Source organism: Lutjanus erythropterus, chromosome 22, assembly GCF_056507025.1.
Source record: "Lutjanus erythropterus isolate fLutEry1 chromosome 22, fLutEry1.hap2, whole genome shotgun sequence".
Classification (NCBI taxonomy): Eukaryota; Metazoa; Chordata; class Actinopteri; order Lutjaniformes; family Lutjanidae; genus Lutjanus; species Lutjanus erythropterus.
Window position 1 is genome coordinate 10,673,463 of NC_139338.1, and position 23,525 is coordinate 10,696,987.

The window sequence follows — 23,525 nt, forward strand, 5'->3', positions numbered from 1 at the left end:
AAACTAATTATGTTTACTAACGTGACAATGCTGTGGTTAAGATCCGTTTAGGTGTGGGGACAAATGATTACTTGTTTAGGGTTAGTGAAAGATCACGATTTGGGTTGAAACGATCACTCTCGCAGGATTGTTCGCGGGCCTGGGGTTCCCATCTACGTGTGACCTCCATCACCACCATACAACCAATCGTCTTTTGCCGGGGGCGCGACCAATGAAAAAAGCCACTGGTAAAAGCGTTGGGCGGAAACATAGACGTAGCGTCAAGTTAGCTGAAGGCGAAAACATAACAATAAAGTCAGGAAGTTAAGCGAATTGACTTTATAAGATAAAAGCACAAATGTTCGTGCTTATTCTATGAACGTAGTTATTCGCATGTGCTCCGGATTAAAGTTGCTCCACCGACAATACCAACACCAACAACTGTACAACAAACAATTGTAATCTATTGAGTGGCTGGTAAAATTTCAATATTTATAAAAAAGATAATTTTGGACCCTGTCTATTAAATAGATTATCATTAGAAGACATTGTCTTGTTTCTGAATTGCAATACATGCTTACAGTCTATGAAAAAATACCCTTAAAATTTAGATTTTTTGTCGTCGAGTGACGTTATCACATCTTTAGCGAGAATGCTTAAAATCACTCCTAATATCCTATCTGAAATATACACTACAGACATATTAAAATCTCAAAGTTTTTACATTGTATAGACATGCGATTTTAAAAAACGTTTTTGTTTTAACTTACACATTTAATAACATTGTTTCATGCAGGATTTGTAAAAAAAATTCCTTTTAAAATGTAATGTAAAATGAAATTTGATCAATTAAAAAAACACAAAGTTGTTGATATAAATGTAGGGGATGGCGACCTTGAGCTTTTATTTTGGCAACAGTAACCGGAAGTACAGTTAACGTGGCCGTTACTTAGTTTGTGTGACTTGGCAGTGGTACAAAATAGAGCAGGATGTAGCGGTACATGTATTGGGCTCTCCTCACATCAACCCAGCCATCAGGAGTCCTTCTCTGTGTTTCTATCGACGCGGTGAGCCGGCTTGTTTGGGGGATGGGTGTTGTAAGGATTGTCAACAGAGACGACTAACGTTTGAAAACATGTCCAACATCCTCGATGCGGCGTCCAAAGTGAGATGGGACCGCACGGCTGCGGCTAAGCGAGCCGTGTTTCTTGCGGCGGCTGCTTACGGTGTCAAAACACTGTACCCCATCATCTGCAAGCAGCTCAGCAAAAACAAAGATCCCGGGAATAATCGACGGATTTCAAAGGCGGAAAACGGCTCAACATGTTTGGTAAAGACACAAACGGAAGCCGCGAATCACAAGAAGGCATCTCCGGGGGTAAATGCGGAATTTTTTAAGCAGATCCTCGAACTTGGTAAAATCCTCTTCCCCCGGCTGGTGTCCAAAGAGCTGGGGTTGCTCTCCTTGCACTCGGTGGCGCTCATATCCAGGACGTTTCTGTCTATTTACGTGGCCAGTTTGGATGGTAAGATTGTGAAAACGATCGTAGAGAAGAAACCACGGAGCTTCATCATCCAGCTGATCAAATGGCTCCTCATCGCCATCCCGGCCACGTTCGTCAACAGCGCCATCCGGTACCTGGAGTGCAAGCTGGCTCTGGCCTTCCGCACCCGGCTGGTGAACCATGCCTACCGGACCTACTTCACCGACCAGACCTACTACAAAGTCAGCAACATGGACAGCAGGCTGGCCAACCCAGATCAGTCCCTCACCGAGGATGTCATGATGTTCTCCCAGTCTGTGGCCCACCTCTACTCAAACCTCACCAAGCCCATCCTGGACGTGATGCTCACCTCCTACACACTCATACAGACTGCCAGGTCCAGGGGGGCCAACGCCTCCGGGCCCACCCTCCTGGCCGGCCTGGTGGTCTTTGCCACCGCTAAGGTCCTGCGGGCCTGCTCACCCAAATTTGGCAAGCTGGTGGCAGAGGAGGCTCATAGGAAAGGCTACCTGCGCTATGTGCACTCCAGGATCATTGCAAACGCTGAGGAGATAGCTTTCTACAGGGGACACAAGGTATGTACAGCTGGATGATGAGGGCATATATATATATAGACAGTGGCGGACTTGGGTTTTCTGAGAGACAAGGGCAACAAAAATAAAAAGGGCACCAGCTGTATGTGGCGGGGCTCCAGTGGGTCAAAAGTTGTGATGCATTTATCACGAAACATTTCAAATCTCTTGTTTAGATTAAAGTGTTTTATTATGTGACTTGAAATACAATAACCTCTGCACCGCTGTTAAAAACACACAAGTAACTATTAACAAAGCATTGGGAGGAATGCAGAGGTCAGCTAATTTTCTTAGCATGATGATGATCATGTTTTATCTACCATAGGGGCACCCTGGAGGGCACTTTTGCTGGGGGGCAATTGATGTTTGTAGAACATAGAGGGTGCTTTTATAGTTGCAGGAATGCAGCAATAATACAGAAAATGATGTGATGGTTACTAAAGTGTGATAAGTGTAAAATACAAGCAGAAAACCTGACCCATATTCCCCAAAATATATCATTAATAAACCATGTGCTTCAGTGTTCCTCAGTATTACATCTAGGCCTGCAACTAACAATTATTTACATTATAGATTTATGTGTTGCTCATTTTCTCATTTAGGTGTTTGGTCCATAAAATGTCTGAAAATGCTGCAAAAATGTTGATCAGTGTTTCCCGAAGCCCAAGATGACATCCTCACATGTCTTCTTTCGTCCACAACTCAAAGATATCCAGTTTACTGTCATTTATAACAGTAAAAAGCAACATACACATTAATGCAGCAGTAATATTAATCCAGAAACATCAGATATCATAGTAAAAAACTGACAGGGAGCATTTTACAGCACAATGACTACTTAAAGTAAATTTTGCTATAACTGCTATATTTTAGGGATGATTATTGGTACTTATTAAAATATTAACACAATGAGATTTTTGATAAATAATCATGGATCTAATGACTGAGTAAAGGCAAATAATATAACAGCGAAAATTTCATCACTTTGCTCTAATGCAGCCTTTAATACCAGAAAAAGGCAACATTTATACCATGACACAATAAAAGTGATTTATATCCAAGGACAACATTTCATAGTATCCATGTAATATCATTATATTACCCAGCCATAGCAGGCATGCAGCAGTATTACAGGCAACAATGTGGTAATTAAATTGTGATCAGTTTAAAATCCAGCCACAAAAGTTAATCCATATTCTCCATTAATAGATCAATAATTGACAATGTGCTGCTACGTTTCTGGGTATTACATACAGTCTGAATGTCCATGATGTTGATCTAAAATCCACTTATAAACAACATGAGATATTTTAGATTGTTTCCATTAACCACATTCAATAACAAATATCCATAAATATCCATTTATCTTTATAAGTGAAAGGTGTACACTTTTGATCCTTGAGCTGTGGTCACATGTGAATTTCATCTTATCTTAGCTTATCTTAGCTTAGTTTAGCTGATCAGAGTTAATATTGTGTAACAATAACATATATACATCAGTGTAAATGATAATTGCACGCAAACAGGCCAGTTGGTGCTTGACAAAATTAAAAAAAATAAGATTATTAATTGCACTGCTCTGCATTGTAAATGTTTGCATTATGTTTGTTTGTTTTACTTATTGTCTTCTGTAAAAAAAAAAAAAAAAAAAAAAAAGATTTGCAACTCGACTTGGACGGTAACACCAGTGACTCCTGACTTCACATGGACACGAGCCTTTTGACTTGAATAAAACTTAATCCACTAGAAACTACTGGAACTTCTTTCTTCCTGCTAGAAAGAAAGCAGTTTCTACATAAAAGTGCTGGATTATCTTGAGTAATCAGGTCATGATTTCTGGAAACAGACACTGGTGTTGAGTTTTTCAAATGTATTGTTTTTGGTGCTTTGAGCACCACAAGCCAAGTGCCACCTAATTCCATCATATTCAAGAAAAGACAGACATCTCTATGGCCGATATCTCCAAATCTCTGCAACTCACACCAAAACTATCTAGATGCATAAACAGGCCAGAGGAAAAATATGTATTTTTGGATTGGGGGGGCAATGTCTTTGTACAGTAGCAAATCATTTGTGAGGCTGGAAACTCACTGTTACAGTAAGGTCAACATTGTTTAGAACGACACTGATAACAATGTTAGGGAGTAAAAAAATTCTGATATTGATATATTGGCAATATTCTTTAATATGACATCAGGGCACTGCAACAGTAAAGTATTATTTTTGAGCATTATACACAACTCTAAATTTAAAAAAAACACACACACAAAAAGATTAATTAAGAAGAAGGATCAAGTATAGATAAAATGCTGCCAACAAAACTTAAAAAACACAATGTTCTGTAAAAAAAAGAGAACACATTAGGCAACATACAGTATAAGCCAATGCCGATATTAACAGGTATGGCTTATTGAGACAATAATATAGGCTGACTGATATATTGGACTGTCTCTATTTAGAACTTGGGACTTGAATGCTATGTATAGTAATAAACTGTCATTGCAGGTGGAGATGCGTCAGCTGCAGAAGTGTTACAGGGCTCTGGCAGACCAGATGAACCTGATTCTGTCCAAGCGTCTCTGGTACATCATGATCGAGCAGTTCCTCATGAAATACGTGTGGAGCAGCAGCGGGCTGGTCATGGTGGCCGTGCCCATCATCACGGCCACCGGCTTCGCTGACAACGGTAAGGAGGCCCGGAGGTGCCCCCAAACTTTCCGCATTTTCAGACACTCACAATTAAACACGTCCTCTGCTGTGGGCACGCTTTCAGTGTAGTTCCTTTGATTGTATCTGATAGTATCTGGTGTGTAGTAAAAAAAAAAAAATGCCGCCATAAAGGTTGTGGTGTAAGCGCATTTCACACGAAGATTATTAGCATCTCCAAACCAACAGCTTGTGCTTCCTCCTCCAGCAGGCGCTCATTAACACGTGTGAAAACAGTAGCTGCCTCCCACACGTCCCTCATGACATTTCACCAGCATCCAAAATAAAGCCCAAACTGAGTCCCTTTGTTTGCTGGTCAGCAGCACTACTGCCGTGCTAATGTTCCAGTGTCGCTGCTGTTATTTAAATCACTCATTTCCATCATATTCTAATGCTGCCTGCAGATACGAGCGTGAGATTGTGTTGGCAGGAGAATCACAGGAAAGAGACACAGACTTTAAGTCAGATAACAGAGGCCAAATGAAAAGTTTTGTTCAGAATTAAAATTGGTTTTTCGGTGACTTTTTCTGTTCCTCTAAATGTGCCTACACAGGAGCAGAATAAACAGCTAAGAACGAGGACAATAAAGCTAAACAATAAAGATAAACATGTCCGTAGTATCACAGGATCTTAGATCAGCTGCCTTTTGTCTCACTTTCCTACCCGTAGAAACAGCAGATGGGCAGACGCAGGTGATGGTGAGCGAGAGGACAGAGGCTTTCACCACAGCCCGGAACCTCTTGGCCTCCGGAGCTGACGCCATCGAGAGGATCATGTCGTCCTACAAAGAGGTGAGGATGCCACACGCTGAAGTTCATGTAGCCTCGCTGGAGTGCAGTGTGTCAGAGCCACTCTCTCTTTACATAATACAACGTGAGCGTTGTCTGTATCTGCGTCGGTGGCTTTCCTTGCCCCATTATTTCCTCTATTTTCAATTCAAAGTTCAAAATGAAACACTTCAACGTTACTAAAAAAAACAAAGGTTGGTCACTGCAGATGCACTTGATTTACATGTGTAGGCCACAAAACAAACCAGGTATCGCCCATCAAACAAAAACCATAAACAATTTCTGATTTCCCTTGTAGATGAGAAAAGAAATACTGCGTCACCACCACCTCACATCTCTTATTCAGCTTTATAAGCTGACCTTCTATTATGATGTTCAGATTTTCACTGCATCTTTGAATGTAGCCGTTGTAAAACCTTGTTTTTTGTTTTTTGTTTTTTTTTTACATTTAATAGGCCCAACGATTAACCTATTAATCAATTAAGTATTTGTCAGATTAAGCACCATCAGTCCTCCTCCCTTCGTCCTGCTTAAGTGTCTTGCATGTTGCATCCTGTCAGCTCGGAGTGCGATCCACACCTCAGGTGCAACGGCTTGATCCATGATGCTGTGGAACAGGTCTCTCTCTGTGGACACAACGGTCTCAGATTACTCGTTGAACCAGCCCGAGTCCTATTTTGTCCATTTAATTTTCCCAAGTGGACGCTATCCAGGAGCAGCCTTAAGTCACAGCTATACCATGGCTCTTCTCTTTGCTCTCCTCCTGCGGTGTCTGCGGCGCTGTGTCCAGCCAATCGGTATTCAATGTTCAGTAGACGCTATTCCATAGATACGTTATATGCTTGGAATTGTGGGTTTCTGAATCAGTTTCAGCTCAAATTAAGTTTCTGATGAGAAGATATATTTTGTTTTTATTTTGGCTTATAAGTAGTTTATCTATTAGTCAGAGCGCCTGTGCCTATTAACTCTGACAATAGAGCTGTAGCAACTAGTGATATCAGTTAGTCAGTCGAAAGAAAATTAATTGCCAGCAATTTTGAGCTTCTTAAATAAAAGCATTTGCTGCTTTTCTTTGTCGTTTATGATGGTGATTGAAGAGTCTTTGAGTTTTGGCTCTGGGAAATTGCTTTACACCACAATATCCGTAGTAATATGAAGCAGGATTATCATCCCATACTTTTGATTTTAAATATTTATCTTATTTCTAAATAATGTGATTTTTCAGGCTACAGTTTCAGATATTCACATATTTCATTGGCCCGGTTTTGAACGGACAAGTGGTCCAACAGATGGGTGGGTGGATGGATGAATGCACAGACTGACAGTGATTGACAAGTGCATTCTGTACAGTACATCCACCTCTCTCTCTGCTTTCTCACCATGCATGCACAAGAGTTTATTTGAGTCGTGAAGAAACTCTCTCACTGAATGAAAGGCCTTGTTCATTGAGGGCCAAATCCCTGATCTCTCGTTGCATTTTAATCCCCAAAAAATAGCAAGACCCATTCATGCATTCTCTCTCTCAGGCTGCGTTTTGAGGTCCATAAGAGGATTTGGCTGCAGCACATTTGTGGTGAAGCTGTGTTGCAGTACAGCTGGTTTGTGCTTGTCTACTTTTGATCATATGCTGCTCACCCATGTTTTGGAATGTAGTGTTTTTTAAATTATTCAGTACTTGATATTCTTTAGTAACATACCACTTTTACAAAAAGATTAGTGAATGTGTGCAGTCTTTTTTTTTTTTTTAACTCGCTAAAATTACCAGTAGATGGTTTTGCCTTGCAAGGGATGTCTATGCAGAGCAGAGAGACAGGTGTTTTTAAAAATCTGTGTGTTTAGCTCTCACTACTTTTGTAGCTTCTAACTGAATCTCTGTGGTTTGAGTTTCCTCTCCTGTCTGCCTATTTTTTACACAAAATGCCATGTCACACAAGTAAATCTGTCAATTCACTTGCCAGATCTGACAAGTGGTAAAAAAACAATTAAACTGTTAAACTATTTTGATAGCCCATTAATCATTACAGTAATTTTTTCTTGCTTAATGGCAGAAAATGTTATTTTCAGCCTGTCAAATATTTCCTGCTTTTGTCTGTTTATTTTCATATTAAAATTGTTTTTTTTTGTTTTAGACTAACTAAGTGTAAAGCCAGCTAGGGTTAGGATTAGAGTTAGGGTCGTCAGTCAAACCGTGTCAAACCGAGTCAAGTCAGCACATGTGTATGAAAATGGAGCAAAAGTATTGCAGAAGCTACCAGCGAAGACGAGAAGCCTAATTGCCTTCAACTGTTCAGCCGAGTGATGTTTACGTCACTGCTGGTCAGAGCTGGAGCCAATAAATACCTGTGACTGTTGCAGAGCCATTTGACCCTGAAATGAATGCCCTTTGTGCCCTTTCCCACTGAAGACAAATGTCAGATGTCCGTGGGTGTTACTGGGTTTTTTGTCCTGTGTAAAAGGGGCTACGCAGCATTTAAGTGAGGTGAACTTGCATAGCATGCTTGTGGCGAGGAGGAGGAACTGCAGGTCTTTTAAAAGTGCGAGCGGGTTGTTGTCAGTTTCTTTAAGCGTGAGTCACCTCTTCTCAAAAACTCCCCATTGTACCACTTTACTCAGTCACACCAGAGTGCAAACACTCGGGGCAAAACACACACAAGCTTGATTTTACAAATAAGCAAAAGGCTCCAACTGCTGTCAAATTTTAGAAAACACAAACCAGCTTCGAGTGAATTACTTTATTTTGTTAGTGTGCAGAGCAGATCGTCCCGACTGTCGTTTCTTTGCACATCTCAGGCTCAAAACTCTTCCCTGCAGGATACGAGTTATAGCCTGTGTTGTATACAGTGTTGTTACATGTGCAGCAGCAAGCCCCTGCATGCAAGGCCAAGAGACGTGCGAGTGTGTGTGTGCAATTTAACAGGCACATTCCTCAGGCAGTGTGCGCTGCTCACGCCTCCAAACACTCTGCCTATTTAATATGACAGTGTACAGTCATGTGAGTGGTCAGATGGCCCTATGACATGTTCCAGCTCGTGTTTGTTTGTTAGTCATCATGTAGACGCGGCTTTGTCCTTTGCTTTTGTTGTTCGAAGGCCTGTTCTGCCCCGTCAGGAGCTGAACCCTTTCTATTAGCAATGTTTTCTTCTCTGTCAACTTCTTTTGCAGCTCTAAAAGTTTTCTATGAAGAGGAGCTAAATCTTCTTGGAGTTCAAACTCAGTCAGAACAGCAAAAAAAAATCACAGCTTCAAACTATTTAAAAATGAAAAAACCTTCAAAATCTAAAACTAATATAGGTATAAACATATGCTATTATAATCATCTTTGTTTTAAAATCAATTTTTTATGAAAATGTTTGTCCCAGATTTCCATAAACTCCATCAGACTGGAAAACTTTCTACTTTTCAACAAATTCCTTAAATAATATTGCTATCAGATGTGTCTCACTCTCAACCATGACATATAAACTCTGTAGCTCCTCTAAATCACAGCTAAATAAAAATGTCTCTTTTGATTAGCATTGAAAGAACTCTTAGCAGCTTTAAAAAATTAAGTGGCTGCTCACTACGATTGACCTGTCAGATGAAAAAACATGTCAACTCCATTAGATTTTTTTTGGGTCGATGACAAAAAAAAGCAAAAAAAAAACCTAATATAGATTATGATATTAAAACATTACGTCAATTCATTGAGACGTACATGTATGACCCTTTGCGGCCGACTACCATGATTGACTTCACAGGAAGTTACGATGGTTGGTCAAATATTTGGAACACTTGCTGTGATTAGACAAAATTGCAAGGTCATGCGGAAATCACAGGAATTGGTTGAAGCATTAGCATTAGCATAAATTGTTGTGATGGCAACATGGCAACTTCCTGGAGGGACTGACGAAACTGATATAACTGACTAGTTCATGACATGCTGTGTTGTGGTTACATCAGTGCAGGTGTTGGAGTAAATTTCAGAGTTTATGATTTAACAACACAACTGGGTGAAGTTGCTCCTCTGAACACCGAAACCTTTTATAGGCATTAATTCCTCAAGATTGAATCTAATGCTCCTCTGATGTCAGTGTAGGTCAGCCAGCAGTGAATCTTGGTGGTGTGTGTGTGTATGTGTGCACGGGTGTGTGTGTTTGTGCGTCCGTGTCCAGAGCTCCTTCCCTCAGGGCTTAGCCTAGCTGTGAATAATCCTCCATCTGTTGATCTCTGAGCCTGCTCTTCTGCATCTCTTTCTCACTTTCTCGCTCTCTTTCTCTTTCTCTCAGCATGTGCTCAAACACTTTTTAAACACATGGGTGCAGGACAGTTATCGCATGCGTTGACCAGGTTTATCATGGCTTCTTATGGACAAAAACAACAGCAGAATACACCTGTTCAGTGCCTTTTCTGAAGCCTTTAATTTTTTATTCAGTGTCATTTTTGCAGTTTTTTGACTCGTAATAAACACACTACTCCAGTTGATGGTGCAAGTATCACTTAGGTTGTCTCCAAGCAAATCAGTTGACATAGATATGCTTAATTGTTAATATTTAGCAAAGACCACTGCAAACTTAAACTCACAGATACAAGCAAAGTTTAAAGACACAAATCTTAAGACTGGAGCCCAACCAATATATATCAGATGACCAATATTAACGGTCTGGTATTGGTCTATTACAGCTATATCGGTCAATATAGTTTACTCTTTTTCTGAATCCAGGTTTAATATATACATATGTTTTGATCTATTTGTGATTTTTAAATTAATATTTATTTTTGAATTTAAATATACTCACGAAAGTTCACTGTTTCATTGCGCTGATATCATTTTTGACAACAAAGTTTATGTAAAAAAAGCTGTTAAATATCTTGCCTCTGTTACATATCTTTGTCATAACCACTTTTGAGGAGCAATTGTGAAAAATGTGTGTTTGTGTACATATTCTAGATTCTGTATATGTATATTTGATGTAAAGATCTGTATTAGCATCAGCTCCAACAGTCCCGTTCTGGTCAGGCTCTGCTTTACTGACCCTACCTGTATTTGATTGCGTTAAACATCAAAGAAACTCTCTTAAAAGCATTTAAATTTGATTGTCCTCAATCATTCTTAAAGTACAAAGATGTGCATCTTGCACAGATTTTATGATGGATGGGACAAATCTGCACAATGAGCACTAGTGTGTCTCGCAGCGTTATCAAAGATGAATGCAGATCCTTTCAGGGAGGCCGGTCCACTCATTTCTACTATCTATATTTGGACAGAAGCCTTGTGAAATAAAGCAGAGCAGTAACTAATGCAGTGATGGTGATGTTTTGCAGCAGCCTGCAGGCCTGCCAAAAGTCATTCCATGTCCTTGTCTTCGTCAGTTTTGTAGGGTTGCAACTCAGTTTTTTAAAAAAGACAGATGCAGTTACAAGAGCCGTAAATGTTAATGATATAAAAACAAAATAATTATTTTCAGTGAGTATAGCAATATGAAGTAGTTATATTTTATGAACAATAATAAATTGATTATCAAAGTTCTAATGTTACTGCAGCAACATATTTATGGTGGATGTATTTTCAGCAGTTTGTCGATATATTTTTTGGTGATATCTTAAGACTAGAGTTGTCCCAATAACAGAATTTTAAACTTCGATACTACAATATTAGCATCAGAAAAACAATACTCATTTGATACCACAGCAAAAAGGGAAAAAAAAGTCACAGCCACACAAACACAATCTATTTTATTTTCTTCTTTAAAGATAACAACCTGCCTGCAGTGCTGGTACAGAAAAGTCAGCGAACACTGTCTGGTTTGCTGCAAGCCAAATTTCAGACAGAACGATAAAAAGTGAACTGAACTGAGGTCTTCGATACTCTCAATACTATGAAATTTGTGTTGAAACATGTGGTATTGAAAAGTATTGATTCTTTGATACTTTTGACAGCACTGATTTAGACCCATGCTAAAATGTGTCCCTGTTCTGATTCCGGATTGTAGCTTTTTGAGCTCAAAGAGGCTTTTGTCACTTTTACAACAGTCACATTGAAGCTGGAAATGTTCAGGGCTATATTTTATAATAACAAAATCAGACATCTCTCTTGTCTCTTCACGGTCAAAGTGACTGTTGCTTCCATATTAATGTAGACAAAAGTTCATTCCACGAGAAAATTTCCTCCACCATTTTACAGGAAGAACATAATCTGTCCTCCAAATTTTTAGATCTGTCCCTACCTCTTTAGACATATTTTTTTTCATTTGTATGTTGGTTTCTTTCATCTTTGTGTGAGTCACATCTCTGAAGCCTCACATGGTGTCTGTGAATTCCCAGAATTGGTGTTTGTTGTTTAATATAATCAAGCTGTGTCAACAGCCTGCATTGTCCCGCTGCAGGGTGCAGCACTAAAGCCAAAGCAACAGGGTGATTTTCTTTTGGTTTTATATCCTAATATGTTTGTGAGTTTTGTTACATTTTAATGCAGAATACCCTCTGGTTGCATATAAAGATGTTTGTTGGGCTCCTTTTCCTTTTAGACCTGAACACGTTTTATGTTTATCTGGTGTTTGTGTCATTTTGTGCTGTTTTAATCATTACAGTTGCTTCTGTTAATCTTCTACATTTATTTAAACAGATCTTCCTCATTTTTAAAATGTATTGTTTTTGTTTTGAAAGTAGGAGTCACATACTCTGGCTCCGTATGCATTTCTCTTTTATTCAGATGACGTTTCAGCCCTGCTTGTTGATCTCGAAGAAGGCCTGAGGGCCAAAATGTCAGCGGGATTGTTGATCTTGAGGGAGGCCTGAGGGCCAAACATCATCTGAATAAAAAAGAAATGTGGAGCTGAAGTGTGCGACTTTCCTACTTTTCAAGTCTACTTCCAGCAGTCAGCACTTCACTACAGCCCCTTACTGTCCTATATTATATGTTTGTTTTATCACATTTATAACATTTTCTAAAATACTTTTTCATTCACTCATCTTTCAAAGACAATTATGTACAGCAGATTCTCAGGTGTGTGTGTGTGTGTGTGTGGGTGGGTGTGAATCTGTGTGCTCACTCTACACACTGTAAACAAACACTGAAGAACACAAAACTCTGAAAGATTATACCTTATCTAAGAGTAAACTCTTGGTTGCGAAAAATAAAGAGAAAGATCCACAGCGGCAGCCACTGTGTGACTTTGGTGTTAGTGACATATTTGGATAAACTGTTACACATTGTTGCACACACGCTTACACACTGTGACGCAAAGGTCCCCAACCCTTTTCATGTCATTTATCCATTACATTTGGCCATTTTAACTATTTATCCACTATTTTAAGCCATTTCAACTAAATTTAGTCATCTATTATTTCAGTTATTTCTCCATAATTTTTGGCGAACCATTTCTAACATTTATCTTCTGCTTTTAGCTGATCATTTCATCCATTTATCCATTCATTTTAGTTATCTACTTCAACCATTTATCTTCTACTTTTAGCTAACTATTTGAACAATTTACCCACTGAATTTAGCTAACTATTGTAATCATTGTCTTCTACTTTTAGCTAACTATTTCTACCATCTAGCCATTAATTTTAGCTAACTATTTTAACCATTATCTTCTACACTTAGCTAACTATTTCGACCATTTTTCCATTACTTTTAGCGTACTATTTATACCATGTATCCATTACTTTTAACTATTTCAGCCATTTACTTTTAGTGATCTATGTCAAACATCTGTATATTATTTTTAGCTAACTATTTCAACAATTTATCAATTACTTTTAGCTAATAACAGCTTAATAACAGCTTAAACAGTTTATATTTAGCTAACATTATCTATTTCTATTAACATTAAATATTTCTATTTTCATTATATTTAACAAATTATTTCAACCATTAATCCATTATTTTAAGCTATTTTAACAGTTTATCTATTACTTTTAGCCAACTCTTTACTTCTATCTATTTCAACCATTTATTCACTACTTAAAGCTAACTGTTTAGACCTCTCTGCTTGCATGCTAACTAGTTTTCCTAAATTTTTAACATGTACTATTAGGTGTCACGGGTGGCTCAATATGTGGATATATATTTCTAATTTTAATCACATAGTTCATGTTCATCTACAGGATTTCACCACATACGCCCTGATAACCGCAGACATCCCCTGGTTGAGCTGCTTTAACACACGCACAGTTTTATCAGCACATGGTCCTGTTTGTGAACTTCCCATAGGTCACGCTGTCTTTTCTCTGACTTAACCTTTGACCGCTGTATGTTTGTCGGGACAGGTCACAGAGCTGGCAGGCTACACCGCACGGGTCCACAACATGTTTGTGGTGTTTGAAGATGTCCAGAAGGGTATTTATAAGCGCTCCTCTCTATCAGCCACAACGGGAGCAGAGAAGAAGAGCAAGCCTGAGATGCATATAGATGGACCGCTGGAGATAAAGGGTGGGCCTCTTCTTCTGTATACACACACATACACCTCTATCTGGATTAAAATACACTGAAAGTAAAAAGCAGGTAGTCCCCAGCCTAATTTGCCAGTCACAAACTCCACACGTCCTTGGTTACTGTTGCTATGTTGGGCAACTTTTTACCACTTCTGCTGTCTCGAGCAAGCTTGTGGCTTTGGTTGTTTTGTGTCAGTGCATTGTGTGCACTTAAATAACCCCAACTCAAACAGTCAGTCAGTGTAACATCCGTGTTACATTTGTTCTCAGATAGACTGGGCTCCACTAACAACTATTCATTCATTCATTCATTCATAAACCCAATTAAATTATGGTTTCACTTTAAATTATGTTGCACCAAACTTTCAAAAGTAGCTTAAAATTAAATAAGAAATCATTTAAACCTGTATTTAAACCTCAGTTTAGTTTTTACTCTAAACCTAGATTAAATTTAATTCTCTTGCAACAAAACTTTTTCAGGGTAAAATTAGAGCTTCTCTGCCGAGAGATCATGAGTAGGTTAACTAGGCTAACTACCATTTAGCTAGCTTAATGATATAAAGTTTTATTCATTGTTATCTGACTTTTGCTAACAAACAAAATTAAATTTTGTTAACTTTTTAGTGAATGTTAGCTAACAAACAGTATAAAGTAGCTAATGTGAGCTAGCAAACAGTTTAACATTTTGTTAATTATTTAGCTAACTTTGCTAGCAAGTCTTGCTAACCTTTTAGGTATTGTCAGCCAGCAAACCAACTTCTTAGCCACCTTTTTAACTAATATCTTTATATTCAATTCCAGTGTAAATCAATAAACTAGGATTTACTAAACTGAGATTAGTTTTTCTCAGTTTAGTTTTAAATCTGGATTGACTCACTTTAAACCTAGTTTTGCTGAACTGATGAGAACTGATCCTAGATCAACTTAATCTTTGTTGATGCAACCCAGTTATTGTCTTCTTTAGATTTCATATTGTCAAATTAGTCAAAACACCAAATGAACAGCAAAATCAGCCCCGAGTTAAAGAGTAAATTGTTACATTATAGTTACATATTCACTAATTTCAATAGTCACACAGTTACCTCACTGAGTTGGCCTTTTGTTGCACTTTCGTGCTACACTTCCTTGATCACCAGTGTGATATTAGTGCAGTATCAAGATCAAAGATCTGATTCATTGCATAAATATCTTTGTGTAATCATCCATTGGACCCTAGAATGCTGCTAGAGAGCTCTGTTAAGCTATGAGGCAAGTAAAGTGGTAAAGAGGGATTTTCAACCCCATAATTCCTGCAATGTAGGTATTATCCCCTCCATATCCATACTTATGCCTCAAGTCTAATCCTCCATTCCTGCTCTATACACTGTCATTCTTCTCTTCTGATCGTTTTTTTCCCCTGTCTTTGTCTCTTTTATCCCTTCAGGTGACGTGATAGATGTGGACAATGGCATCATATGTGAGAATGTCCCAATTATTACACCAAATGGAGATGTAGTCGTATCTTGCCTGAATTTTAAGGTAAGACAGCTCTATTCTCGTATGAGCTTCTGTATTGTGCCATTTTGCTTCTCTTTTATAGCTCTTCTTTGCCAGTCAGAATGGACGAACATATGAAAAAGCCCCTTAATGGTCATTTAATCTCCACTCTTGCACTAAAATCCACTTAATATTCCACATTAGCAGATATATTTGCCAGGGCTTCGTTTCAGATGTTCTCTGAACCCGGCTTCACTATCACACTTCCCTGAGGGTTTTTCTAGTCTATGTGGGGTTAATTAGCATTTAGGAAGAATCCTCTCTGGTCTCATTACAAATAAATACATCCTTGGGGTCACTGTGTTGCTGCCTTCAGACTGTGAATACTGTCATAATGAGCCGGAGAGGATAGTAGCGTGCTTTAAATTACAAACCAATGCTGACAAGAGTAAAATGTCACTTTTTTAACATTTCAGATATCATGACGACATTAACACCCCTTCCTATTCCTATATAAAGCCCTGTGCATAGTGCCTTTTATTTGTATCCATTCTGTTTATTGCCCTCTCAAACTTCAGAGAGGCTGAGGATCTGCTGATTCCAGTCAGGGCCCTGTTCTTTAAATGAAGATAATTGAGTTAGCTTGACTTCATTGCTGATAGTTTGACACAAGCCTGTATTTTTCAGTTCCTCAAAGCTGGCTTTACAGTTCATCTACAGCTGTTGTCAGAACAACATGTCTTAGAGCTCAAACCCGCTAGAGTCCAGGCTTATTCACAGTTAGCTGACAAAGATTAAGGTGATTCATTCTTTTGCCACGAGGCACAAATAGAGAAAAACATCAATATATTACATGTACACGAGAACAGGTCACTTACAGAGAAAACATCTAAATCAGTTATTGTGATTACCCCAAGTTGGCTGCATGAAAATAAAGAAGATCATTTTAGCTGGTTAACCTCATGTTCCCCGTCAAATAAAACATGCCCCTCAAGTGGCGTTTGATTTTTTTTTTTTGACATTTTGCAGAAATTCTGAATAATTTGCACTTGACGCTGCCTTTTCAAAGGTCAGAGCCTGCGTATCCCAGTGGCTCTTCAGAAGGTTCATGTTTTAGCACAGAGTTTATTAGATAACCTTCAGTTACTGAATCGAAATAAACAAGTAGCCACAATCATGTTCAGTTTTTCAGGTTAATAACAAACCAGATTTAATGAGAATCAGTTCAGAATTAAGAGAGTTGCAGTCGATTTCATACTTGTTCACTAGCGGATCTTTAATGCACCAATATGATGACCAAAAAGTGGTTGATTTTACAGGAATACATACATAAAATAAAAATGATAATAAAATAGCTATCTTCTTGTTTTTGTTCAGCCTTGTTATCACTTATAGTGTGAGTTGTTTTGAAATATTTAAGAAGTCACTCATGTGGAACTTGTTTGTCACAAATAATGCATCTCTCTGTATTTTTATCTACTGGTGAAAAGTAGCACCACGTTACATTTTCTTTCTGCCACCCCTCACAGGTTTGATGCGAAGTGTGTGACTGTGCACAGCTGCGTGCTCGGTGCTCGTGTCTAAGAGACAACCCATTCCTTCTTTTTTTATTTTGGATTGCTGCTGTACTCTTGGAAACAGAAGCGAAAAAACGCAGCGCTGCTGCCGCTCTCTTGCAGACAAACTAGGGGCATTTAGCGATACCTCCAAACAGTTTGTTGTGGCCTCCAGCTGTCACTCAGAATGCGTCAGTCTCAGAGACAGAACAGACACCTAAAACACAGTGTGTTCAACTAAAGAGCGCCAATCTCTGAGGACGAATTCTGCCACTCTTCCTGTGTTGACTTTTCATATCTCCTGCGTGTACTGACACACACTCATGCTGTCTAACAAAATCTACACCTACCGATGCTTCCCATCTCTCCAGAGCTCATATCTTAATGACTTTTCGTAATTATACTGAGAACTGACTGGGCTTATGGAGGATTAATAAATTATCTTTCCTTTTCAGGTAGAGGAGAGCATGCACCTATTGATCACAGGGCCTAACGGCTGCGGGAAAAGCTCTCTGTTCAGGATCCTCAGCGGCCTGTGGCCCGTTTACGGCGGCCGGCTACACAAACCCTCCCCTCAACATATGTTCTACATCCCTCAGAGGTACACACACTCACTTTAACACATTACTTATTCCAACATCTCACAGCAGTGAGTTGTACCGAAACAATTGAGTGGTTTGATCACTGAATCGGTGAACCCGACCAGTAATCTAATCCATTGTAACAGGACCTGTGTGAGTGTGTGTGTGTGTGTGTGTGTGTGTGGCTGACAAAGAGAAACCAGAGCTCTGGTCACAGTGAAATATTTACCACCCAGACACGGATTGAAATGCTTTCAATTACAATCATTTCTTTATCATTCGTCACTCGGTATCGCAGTCATTTAATAGTAATTTGAGTACCATCAGTGTGACTGAGCATGGATACAGAAATCAGCTATGTGTCACCACAGTGTCTTTGCTCCACTGATCTGTAATAACTCTCTATAGAGGGATTACTCTTTTAGGAATAAAAAGCACCTGATATTTTATGCTTTATTTCAAATTTATTTAACTATGAAAAAAACATACTGAGATTAAGTAGCTGGAAGTGGGGGTAGCAGCTGCCTGCCAAAACCCACGTAGAACAACCCATCAGGGTCGCATTTCCAACAATAAAACACATCTGATAACATTAGATCAACATAGACAACAGTTATTATTCTTATAATGCCCCTTAATTGTTCCAGTGTGTATGAGCCCAGAACAGCTGACCTGTGGGTTTTTAATCCACGCTGGAGGGAAACCCCACTGCCTTGCCAAAGTTTGTTCAGTCGTTCTGTCGTTCTGCGTCATTTCTTGCAGGAATCTTCCAAGTGAAGTGACAAAATAAGTTGAGATGTTGTAAGATGTTCAGTTTTTTCCTGTTTTTTAATAGAAATTTGTCAACTTCCTGTAAAACGTGCTCAGGTTGGGGTGGCATGGTTGCTCAGTTGGTAGAGCGTTTGCCTTATGCACAGAGACTGTGAGTCCTCTGCAGCGGACATGGAGTCGACTCCCACCTATGTCATCCCGCCACTCTCTCTCCGTCCTGTCATATCTTCAGCTGTCCTGTGAAATTAAAGGCATAAAAGCCCCCCAAAATACTTGAAGAAAGTACTCTAACTCTACCTCTAACAGTCTGTAACATAAAATAATTCTAGTACAGCTGCAGCATTTAGCCAATTAATCAGTTAGTTGACAGAAAATTAACACGCACTTGTTTTGTATTCTGTATTAGGGCCACTCTCAATAGAAATGTCACACATGTTCTACTTTCTGATCTTAAAGTGTGAGGATATTTTGCTTACATAACATGTTTGGGTCTTGGTCTTGGGGGTTGGGTGTGGGATTAACTACCCCATCCTGGAGAAAAGTGCGAGTTACAGTATTCAGTATTCAGTATAAATAATCTGATGTCCTTTTTTGTGTGTGTTTTTGTGACAAAACATTGTTTGGAGAGCGGACAGATTTGTCCAGGATGCTTCCTGGTGAAAGACAAAGATACATGACCCACTGTTGCTGATCAGTCTTGTGGTGTGCAAACCACAGCGACTTCCTACAATTCCTGATTGCAAGAAAGAGAGTTGGGTAGTCTGAACAGAATAAGCCATTTGAATGTATCACATTAGGCTCTGGAAAGTGCTGACGGGCATTTTTCACTATGCTGACGTTTTGTAGACGTACTCAGCTAACCGAGACGATAATCTGCATAATAATCAATGATGAAAATAATTGTTAGTTACGGTGGTGCATGGGAAAGATTTCTCAACTCTTAACAGGTACGAAGACCAATTGATCCCCCCAGAAAGGTACCAGCAGGACTGTCGCCTTTAAACTGAATGTAACTGAACTGACACAAGCCTAAGACAAACCGTCAGATGTAATCTTACCCAGAGCTGCTCAGAGCTGCAGACTCAGCTGACTCCCTCCTGCAGGGCGGTGAATATTTTATACATAGGATGAGACAACCACCTGGCAGCTGTAACAGAATCCAATACATTGTGTACAATAGTGTGTGTCTCTTTAAGTAGTTGTTCTTTAAGTGTGTAAAAGATGTGCCGCTTTGTACACACGCACCTTCTTTGTCAGCGCAGTCTTTTCTTTAGCACTTAATGAAATGAGGTGTTGACAAAGAAACACTCAGTAGATAAGGTGTGTGTTTGTGTGTGTGTTTCTCCAGGCCGTACATGTCCATGGGTTCACTGCGGGACCAGGTGATCTACCCAGACTCAGTGGAGGACATGGCTGCCAGAGGGCTCAGTGACAAGGACCTGGAGGCCATCTTGGACATAGTCAACCTCAACCACATAGTCACCAGAGAGGGAGGTAGGACAGTAGTAAAGATAGTTTACTGAGATGAGGAGCTGTGTGTTTCAAGGGAAAATAAAATTTAAATTTAAAGGTCCAGAGAGTGAGGTTTACTGGGGCACCAGTATTAAATTAAGAGAGTTTCATAACTGGTTCAGAAGTCCTTGTTGTAAGCTTATGTCAGAGATAATAAGTAAGATTTTGCTGGTCTACAAAATCAGTAAACTTAGTGCTAATTTTTGACATTCAAAGCATGCAAATATTTGCATAATTTGCACCGCAAATTGTAATTGTGGTGGAGTTTTGCTGGTGTTTTGAGATCACACAGATTACTTATGTCTACCAACCAGAAGCTTGATCTTATGCGCTCTTGTGGTATTTCTTGTATTGCCTAAACTTGAGCCTGTGGCTAATTGGCAGCCGCTCTCCTCTCATTGCCAAATAAACAGACCTGTTGTTGTGAGCCAACTACTGTACAAAGCTTAGGGCTTCAAGAGGGTTTAATTTGTGAATGGCTGCACTGTGAAAATGTTGAGAAATGCCTTGATCACACACGCATATGCAGTCACGGATCGTCAGTCATGGATGTGGGCAAACATGCAGTATAACTGCAAAGGATTTAAGCTACAAGAATGTCACACAGAAAGTTGTCTGTCTGTTATACAGAGCAACTAGACTGGTTAAACCTTTTAGCAAACATATACCTGCCTCTCCTTTGTAATGGCTGTTGGGTAATAACAGCTACATAAAGACAGTCTGTTCAGCCTCCTGCGTTTATATTTAAATTATTCATTCAAAATGTATTTTTGTGTAAAGGCCTAATGTATTTCACTTCCACAGAATACATCTTCTTATGCTCTGAATGCCATTCCCGACATTTCCACCCTGATATGAATAAAACTGAAAAATATTTGATCTCACTATCTATTATTCCTAAATATAATATATTAAATATAATATAATTATCTTAAATTACAACTTAAACAACTATTTTAATGTGTGACTAATGTTATGTTTTGTATTTTTTTTTTTGTGTATTGCTGCTTTTGATGTTTAAACCTTTATAAAGTGTCTTTGAGTACCAAGAAAAGCACCTTATTATCATTGTTTATTATGTTGGTGTTTTCAAGCTCATGTGACGTCTTCGTCTTTTGCGTCCAGGCTGGGATGCTGAGCTGGACTGGAAGGACGTGCTGTCAGGAGGAGAGAAGCAGAGGATGGGCATGGCTCGCATGTTCTACCACAAGTAAGGAGAAGCAGCAAAGCTGTTGTCTGCCCTTGCACCGAGGCTACTTTTGCACTGGACATGACACGTGATGCATAAAAGCTGCCACGTTTACTTCTGACATGAACAATAAGCCATTTATAGCCATGCAGCTTTGGTCCAGACTGAATTATTTCAACAACTTCTTTAAGGTTACCCAGTACTATAATGTATATGACCAAATACCTGCAAAACTTTCCCATCAGCCTCAGCTGTACTTTCTGTTTAGTGCTAATTAGCAAATGTTAGTATTCCAATATATTAAACTAAGATGGTGAGGTTTGTAAACATTATACCTGCTAAACATCGGTATGTTGGCTTTGTCATGTGAGCGTCACAATACTAGCATTAGCATTTAGCTCAGAGCACTATTAAGCCCATGTACACCCTCACAGAGATGCTTGTGTGGCTGTCTTGTTTCACAGTATCACTTACTGTGATTGTGATAGTGTTTATAATCACTAGTTCTCCATGGTTGTCACTTTACAAGAATACTTAGGATTTTTGATGTGGGCCTGCATGAGGTTTGTTACCCAAAGAAGATGGCAGTCGACACGCCTGCAGTTTGAAGAAGCAGCAGGTGCACCAGCACAGAACCTAAGCAATAAACTGCTGTGGATAGGATCAACAGCAAAATGAATTTTAGCCAAGTTAAAAAAGTCCATCTAAAAAATTCAACATCAGTTTAAGTGTTTAAGCCACCAGACTCCCTTTACAAAAATTTTACCTCAGAACATGGGAGTCGCTGGTCTACCACTGCCTCGATCTGTTTACTTGTCTGTGTTATTGTGTGACTTTTGTGAATCTGAACTAACCCTCTAAAATGCTGTAGTCACACAATAATACAAACTAACTAACCAGTCAAGGCAGTAAAAGACCAGGAGCTCCCGCTTTCTGCGACATAAAATCACTGATTTTGCCAGAGGATTCTTGGGGCTTTGGAGAGTGATATAATGACTTATGTAATGCCGGTTTCCCATTGGAAAATGCTGTCTGAGAGCAAGCTAAAGCAGTGAAAATATTCTAAATATAGTGCACACTTTGAGTGATAGGTGGGTGAAATACTTCTTGCTTCTCCAGACTGGGTGCTTGTGAACTGCCATCTACTGACTAAATACCTCATATAACCCCACTTCAAAATTAACAGGCCAACATGGTGATAGGGAAGAATGTTAGTAGTGTTTATGTCTTATCCAGGAGTCACTATGATGGTTTTCCTACTTACTAATCTCATTATTTACCCACTGGATGGATAGCAATCATGAATATAATTTCCCTTGTGTATGTCAGGCCTAAATATGCTCTGCTGGATGAGTGTACGAGCGCCGTGAGCATTGACGTGGAGGGAAAGATTTTCCAGGCTGCTAAGGACGCCGGCATCTCTCTGCTCTCCATCACGCACAGACCCTCCCTGTGGTAAGACACATCTGACAGAAAATTGTCGAGTCTGTTCAATAAAAGAGACGTATAACTTAATTTTTTACTGTCTGATGAAATGTGGTGGAGAGAAACTTAAAACTTTTTTCACTTTGAACCCTTCGTCTCTGCCTCCAGGAAGTACCACACCCACCTGCTACAGTTCGACGGCGAGGGAGGCTGGCGCTTCGAGCAGCTGGACACGGCGACGCGCCTCTCCCTCACCGAGGAGAAGCAGCGGCTGGAGGCCCAGCTGGCCGGCATCCCCGAGATGCAGCATCGCCTCAACGAGCTCTGCAAGATCCTGGGAGACGACTCTGTCCTCAAAACAGCCGAGGAGTGAGACAGAGAGAGAGAGCAGGGGGGGAGGAGGAGGAGGAGGCAGAGGGGCCCAGAGGGGAGAAGAGACAACGAGGAGAAAAGAAGAAGAGAAGTAGGGGGAGGAGTGTGGGAGACGGATGAAAAAAAAAGAAATCCGTAGGGGGGTTGTTAGTATTTTTTTCAAGCTTAGATTCTTTTTTTTGCTCGTTAAGATTTGAAGCAGGAGAGCTCTTAATGCCAGCAGCACTCCCTTCTGCTCCTTTCTCCCTCTTCTTTTACACTCTTAGAAATAATGGTTCTAAAATGATTCTTCCTGAATGGCTGGGATTTTACCTAGAAGCATTTGCTTCTTAAGAACCCTCTTTGGAAGAAAGGGTTTGTCAAGGGTTCTTTGTAAGACTAAGGGTTCCATTAAGCACCATTTTCAAAAAAAAAAAGAGTTCTTGAAGGCTTGGGTGCTCAAAGATCCTCATCCTCAAATGTTCAAATGTTTGCCCGTGTTTCAAATGTTATTTCTAAATGTAGATGTATCTGGAATTAAGTCAATTCAATTTGCTTGTGATATTTGTAGAACCCTTAGAAGACGAGTGTTCTAGGTGAAACCCTTACAAAATGGGGTATTTTTAGATCCCACCTGGTGGGTTCTAGTAAAACCCTTAAAATACAAAAGGGTTATCAGTCAAACCCCCTGGGTGGGTT

General features: G+C 39.5%; 1 protein-coding gene across 1 annotated transcript; it reads left to right on the forward strand.

Moving 5' to 3' along the window:
* The first annotated feature begins 874 nt into the window (after positions 1–874).
* abcd2 (ATP-binding cassette, sub-family D (ALD), member 2) lies at positions 875–22,881 on the forward strand. Its single transcript, XM_084711256.1, has 10 exons — positions 875–2,059; positions 4,562–4,742; positions 5,432–5,553; positions 13,801–13,963; positions 15,389–15,483; positions 17,453–17,598; positions 19,698–19,843; positions 20,987–21,071; positions 22,380–22,505; positions 22,644–22,881. Exons 1-10 carry the CDS (start codon positions 1,115–1,117, stop codon positions 22,846–22,848), a joined length of 2,214 nt encoding a protein of 737 aa, XP_084567382.1. The 5' UTR covers positions 875–1,114; the 3' UTR covers positions 22,849–22,881.
* Positions 22,882–23,525: the final 644 nt, after the last annotated feature.

Excerpts from the sequence above, each read along its gene's own strand:
- abcd2 (XM_084711256.1), top strand. The coding sequence starts at position 1,115 with ATGTCCAACATCCTCGATGCGGCGTCCAAAGTGAGATGGGACCGCACG. Across the intron at positions 2,060-4,561 it reads CTTTCTACAGGGGACACAAG|GTGGAGATGCGTCAGCTGCA; the intron begins GTATGTACAGCT and ends CTGTCATTGCAG. Across the intron at positions 21,072-22,379 it reads GCTCGCATGTTCTACCACAA|GCCTAAATATGCTCTGCTGG; the intron begins GTAAGGAGAAGC and ends TGTGTATGTCAG.